Consider the following 6,415-nt stretch of genomic DNA (forward strand, 5'->3'; position numbering starts at 1 on the left):
CCGTAGTCGTGGCGTGGCAAGAAACCTGAGTCGTAGGCACAAACAGAGATCGTGATTAACACAAGGAGCATAAATTAGGTTAGACGCTGAGGCGGAGAATCTAACCCAGAAGGTTCGATGCTCCAGCGAAGATCTGATCCCCGCCTGCTGCTTATATACTGGCTGGTCTAATCAGTGGGAAACTGGAACACCTGTGGAAGAATGATTAGTGGCTCTGCCCACAAGGCGGAGCCAAACCCAGATCCTCACAGCAACTGTGTTTTCCTAACATTGTGCAGCTTAGCTGTGCATAGTAGAGTAGTAGAGTAAAGCCAGCACAGGCTGAAATGGAAAATGAATGAATAATTAAGGTGATGGTTTGTTTGCAGATTTAGTAAATCACAATGACTTTACAAGCAGCCAAGTTAATTCGACTAGACAAGCCAAAGTAGAGTCACTGAGTGCAAATAAAATCACCTTTTTTCTTGTTGTCTTTCCTCTTCTAAGTACAATGAGATCTAACTGTTACCAAGAAGTTTACTTAGGCAAAGATTTGACATAAGATTAGCCCATATTTCCATTACCTGGTTCATGAAGATAAGGGTATTTTTAGAGACTCTTTCAGGATTAGATGTTCTGTTCCGCATTGCCCAAAAAAAGCACAAACATAAGTTTCTATAGTTCTTTCTAACTTCCATTATTGCATTATTGCTGTTACCGTGCTTCATAAGAGCGTGCATTAATGTAACAGCCTTATTGGAAAACTTTAAACATATTTCATTAAAATATGTTTTAGTAAAAATGTTTCCTTATCCTCATCACTTTGACATTTCAGAGCTGAAGGCAAACCCTTGATATCTTATAGTGCCTAACTGAGCCTAAAACGAACCAGTAGAAATTCAGTAGCGAAAATATGGGGTTAGAAGGTCACTGAAGCCCCTAAGTAACCTTGTGTTACCAATAAAAGGGATTAAACTCTACATAAAATATCAACTATCAATACCAGAAAAAAAAAGCCCGAAGATGGTATGAACTCCTGCAGTGGGTCATAAAAGCAATACAGAGGTGGCCTGTCTGTAGTGGGAAAAAATGGTGCGTATCCTTACTATGTGAAGCAGAACTGCCACGTAGAATATGCGCCTGATCACATTCTGATGTCAAGTTGAACCACCCTTCGAACTGATACAGCTCTCCTGCTCTGACAAAGCCAGGTGTCTTGTGAAACAAACGTCCTTGATATGCACTGTGACTGTATAAAAGCTTCCACTCGCAATCTTAAATGGATAGTGTGGTCATTTTTGAAGGGATGACTTCAAAACTCTTGTTTTTAAGCCTAAAATACAACAGGACATTAGCCTAGCCTAGATGAAGACTTTTGCCCTTTTATCCCGTGCTCGGTGCTCTACGACTCAAGTACCGGCTTGACGTTTTCATAATAAATTGGTAAAACTCACCAACCTAGTTCTTTTCCTCTCTTGTCTCACTAACTGCTTTTGCCATAACAATAACCATAAAAAAGTAGCATTCCTTGAAGGAACGCAGATTGCCTGCCACCCTGCATGCCAAAGATTTAAACAAAGATATCATGCAATCAGTCATGCTTTTGGAGTATGTGTTGGGGCTGACTCTCAGCTACGTTTTAGCTCAACATTTATATAAATGGCTGTGTTATAGTCATTTTTGTGTTTGCTGAGGTCAATAAGCTTTGGCAGCCATTTTGACTCCAAATGTTAATCAGAAACTTATGATTAGGAATCAGTGCTCGAAGAGGGCCAGTGCTCACCAGTAGGCACTACCTATCATCCATTTCAGTTTCCATTCTTACCGTACCATTGCGTTTTATCTTCCCATAAATCTGCTGGTACACAGGTTTTAGTTTCACCAACTGCAAGCTACAGTTGAATCTCATAAACTACATTATCAGCAGGAAATGAGATGAAAATAAGAAGTCACGACCTGTTCTAGATGGTTCGTTAAAAGTTAGATACAAGGAGCCAGTCGGAGGCACAGCCAGGTGTTTGCTGGGAATTTTCTGATTGAAATATCATTATAAATGTTAGTAAGATCAGTGGCACAGAGAGGAGGATCATTACTGTAAGTAAACAGTAGGTCAGTTGGGATGAAATTTCAGTCTTGGTCATGTAAGATGTGGATGCTTAACATGAGAGTGGAGCAACACCTTCGGGAACTTAGCCTCAGACTGTACTCCCAACCCCTCCACTTTGACTGGTATTGAATGGAACGCCAACTTCTAATGTGTTTGCTAAGAAAAACAACTTCAAATAAGACTACAGTATTCATTTGGAGCTCTTAAGTGCCTAAATATTAAGGGTTGTTAGGTAAATAATTATAGAATACCATTGCAGATTATATAGAACGATGAACGACAGCACCCAGCGGCCTGGTGGTTGGGAGGTGAGGGTGTTCTATTTCAAACACTGTTAGGAACACTTTCTTCTATTATTCATTCCACTGGTACATGTTATTTGTGAGGTATGTCTCACATGAAGATAAGATACTGTCTTACTTGTTGGTAGGCTGCCTCCGCTGCACTCAGGGCTGCAGGCGATGTTAACATCTTCCTGGTGCGTGCAGTCATGACGGAGCCACTCCCTCTTGTTGCACAACAGCAGACTCGGTTCTTTCCCTGTGCAGCTCACATCATCCAAAAGAATAGGACCCGACCCCACCCCGAAGCGTGGGACGGGAGTGATGTCTGGCACTTCAGAAAACAGCGTTTCACCCACCCTGCCGCGCACACATGCATGAACAATCAGAGACTCAGTCATTATTGATAGACGGGGAGGGTCTGGGGATGCACATGACTGAGAGTGAATACTTCACTGGACCTGTAGCCGAGCTGTCGACACACCACTTGCGTGTTTGACTCAGTCCAGCCGTCATCACACACTGTCCCCCACTGACCACGGTAGAAGATTTCTAAACGGCCCTCGTGGCTCCCAGCGCCACCAGCCAACCTGGTGGTACCATCTGCGATAAACAGCAAGAACACAGAAAAAATAAGTTTTATTAGTCTAATAAAAAAGCGTAGAAATAAACTTATTTGAGTATATATATTTTTAATTTCATGTGTTACGTTTTATTTTGTATTTTATTCTTAATAACACATTAATTGAGTTTTTTAAATGGTCAAGCACAATCCCAATAGTACCAACAAGGTGTAACAAACGACAAGCCATAATCCATAAAAACACAGGCACGAGCCAGAAAAAACTCAAATATTGAGCTAAGTTTGGTGTGGTAGTAGCTGAGAGTCATTCACAACACATTCTCTGAGCCTATGCCACATTTCATGAGCTCTGACCGTATCGTGCAAGATTGCACATAAGGTCATTTACGAGGTTGGACCAAAATGGCTATAACTACATTTCTTCTGACCACAAGATGATTTTATTTCAGACTAAAACTCTGGCATGAAAGGCAGCAGGCTGTATTCATTCCTTCAAGGATTTGCTATGCCTTTAATGTTTTGCATTTTTCATTTTGTTTTGTATGTTTTCTATTACCACTGACGCACACAGTTAGCAGACATTCTGAGCTTAGCTTTGCCTGGTCTGTATTGTTAAAACAGGTAAAACTAAGATATTAACCATGAGAAGCTCCATTCAGTGATGGCCAAGAATTACCCCAGGTATTTGATAAATATTTTTAGAAGGGTTAAAATATTTGATGATGTTATCTGTTCCACCTGCGTTTGACAAGTCAAAATACAAAATACCATCAGCGTGCACGGCTCATTGGTGCTGGAAACATGCTGGCCTACCTGTGAGCGGGCTGCAGGACACTCCTGCATCCTCAGAGTGCAGGCAGTTATGCTCTCCCCAAGCACTTTTGGGACACTGCTCCAGAGTGAGCTCATTGCCCGAGCAACGCACCTCGTCCAGCCACACACGGCCTGAACTCTTGCCAAAATATGCTTGGCCCCACGCCCGTGCAACACCGCTAAGAAGAGAAGACAGCATATAGAAGAATAGGGTCGCCACATTTTTTAATTTTCGCCACAGCTAATCAACCTTAGCCAACACAGGAATGGCTCTAACCCAGTCAGTTTTACAGACATTGTGCTAAAATTTGGTGTGTCAGCAACTGAGAGTCAACCAGAACCAGTCATCATATAATGCTATTTTCAAGGTTTGACCAAACCAACTGTAACGCCATCATTTCTCAACACAAGATGCGCTTCATTTCAAACTCTGGAAGGAAGCAGGCGATATGCATTCCTTCAAAGAATGCTCTTTGATTTTAATGGATCTTGTGGAACAGATATTTTGCATTTACATCTTACAGATGAGAAATGGCCTGCCACATACAATCATTAAAATTGCAAAACATTAGCAGAGACTATAGTGTTGCTAAATATGCATATCTCTGTGGTGCTAGAATGCACACAGAGACAATGAGCCTGATTCACTGTTTGACCCCCAGATGTTCTTTACTGCTCACTCCTCTCTGTGTGAGTCCAAATGGAAAGAATACTTGTCATACTTTTGGAGACAGAGGGAGAGAAAGATGTCTTCACACCCACATTTACTCAGCTCCATTCTCTTTCTGCCGAACGTATTCCTCGCTTTCTCATGCTGATAATGTGCTCCATATTATTAATACTGTGCAGAATTAGCATAAAAGTGCATATTAAAACCCATTCGTGTGTGTCACCTTCTTACCTCAACCCCAGCTGTCGACACACCACCTCTGCGTCGCTGTCATCCCATTGGTCGTCACATATGGAGCCCCACTGCCCCGCGTGAAAAATTTCAACCGTGCCTTCTGACTCAGATCGACCCCCCACCAGTCGTATAGGAAGTGTACCAACAGCTGACAATCACAAAAACACAAGTTTATTACATATGTTGGAACAAAAAAGCCCTGGCAGCTTTCTCAAGCATTGTCGAACTGTGATGATTTAAACACGTTTCAGACCTGATTACATTCAGCCCAAGCATCCCACATGCCTCATAAAGCAGGCCTACCTTGCTGCTGGGTGCAGGTGACAGCTGCAGCCAGAAAACACTCCTCTCCATTCCAGGTAGTTTTGGGACACTGCAGCAGGTCTGGCTCCTCCCCCTGACAATGGACCGCCATCCAGTGGAGCTTGGCTATGCCGGGGCGAAACAAGGGAACTGCACGAGCAAGTCCTGAGATCCTGGGAGGAGATCATTCAAACAAAGGAGTTACTCATACTCATATCTCACAGGAGGTGTTAAGTGTTAATTATTTAATTTTTTTGTACCGTCAGCCTGCCCAGGACTGAGGAAAAATAGTCTGCATGAATCTGGCACATTTACATGATGGACAGAATGGCTAATATTCATTAATCTTCACAGATTTTTAAAAATTAAGACAGAGAATTAGAAATATGTATGTATATATATATATATATATATATATATATATATATATATATATATATATATATATATATGTTGTTTGTTCTTCTGAGTGGGAAAGGTACACATTCTTTGTAATGAGAGAAAAACTAAATACAAAAAAAAAACTACTCCAGGCAGAAGCAGCTTGTCTCCCAGCTGTTTCACTGTGGCGGTAGCACTAATGTTTAGCTCTCTGTGTGCTCACCAGCAGCTTTCAATAACTGACTGTGTGAAAGTCGTCGCCAAGGTTTCCTGCCGATTTACGCCTGACATTTGCCCTCTCTCCTTTAGACTGTGCGCCCTCAGCCAATGCGCACATGCTGCACAGGCGTGCGCTCAAGTCAGAATGCAGACCTGGGCCGGTGTTAGTGACAACATGTGGAGTAAATGTGCAGAGTGGGAAGGCAGGACCGTTTCTCTCTCTCTTTCTCTCTCTTTGTTGGCTGCTCTGCTTCATCTAATGAACACTGTTGAAATGAATAACTGCTCTACGGGCTCCCCCGAGACCCCTTCTAGCCTGACTATACCTCATAGCCAACACCATATGACACAGTTGCATGCATGTGTGTGAGACAGGAGTGAGCTAGTAAGTGTGGGAATGGCTGGGCTCTTAAACTATTATAATACCTCTGCAGGGGAATAAAAATGTAGAATGCAAAGGTCATACAAGAAAGATACAGATCCTGCACAGAAAAGAAAAAAAATGGCCGTGAACATCCCTGACAATTAGACCAAATCATCCCAGCCATTAACCCTCTGTGAGTAGCTTCTTGTTGCGGATGCATATGACAGATGGCTGCTGCCCCCCCACCCACCGCACCTGTGTCTAAACGTGACAGGAGGAGGCAGACGGGGTGCACGTGTCGAAGTGCATGCAGTGTGTTCGCTCGCTCTCACCCCTTGCCTAGCTGCCTGCAGGCCACGGTGGCATCTTCGTCCCCCCACTCACTGCTGCACACAGACCCCCAGACTCCTCCCAGGTACACCTCCACCCTGCCGTCCAGCTTCGAGCGGCCTCCTTGCAGACGCAACGAGCCTGAAGCGGG

At 43.2% G+C, this 6,415-nt stretch overlaps 1 protein-coding gene across 1 annotated transcript in view; it reads right to left on the reverse strand.

The window, feature by feature from the left end:
• prss12 (serine protease 12) overlaps window positions 1–6,415 on the reverse strand; it is a 34,347-nt gene that overhangs the window by 24,810 nt on the left and 3,122 nt on the right. Inside the window, exons 2-7 of the mRNA XM_017407473.3 lie at window positions 6,267–6,405; window positions 4,971–5,143; window positions 4,665–4,815; window positions 3,764–3,942; window positions 2,829–2,970; window positions 2,507–2,727 (exon numbers count right to left, since the gene is read on the reverse strand). Of these exons, the coding sequence (XP_017262962.1) occupies window positions 2,507–2,727; window positions 2,829–2,970; window positions 3,764–3,942; window positions 4,665–4,815; window positions 4,971–5,143; window positions 6,267–6,405 (1,005 nt within the window). The remainder of the gene's footprint in view (window positions 1–2,506; window positions 2,728–2,828; window positions 2,971–3,763; window positions 3,943–4,664; window positions 4,816–4,970; window positions 5,144–6,266; window positions 6,406–6,415) is intronic.

Source organism: Kryptolebias marmoratus, linkage group LG3 (assembly GCF_001649575.2).
Source record: "Kryptolebias marmoratus isolate JLee-2015 linkage group LG3, ASM164957v2, whole genome shotgun sequence".
NCBI classification, from domain to species: Eukaryota; Metazoa; Chordata; class Actinopteri; order Cyprinodontiformes; family Rivulidae; genus Kryptolebias; species Kryptolebias marmoratus.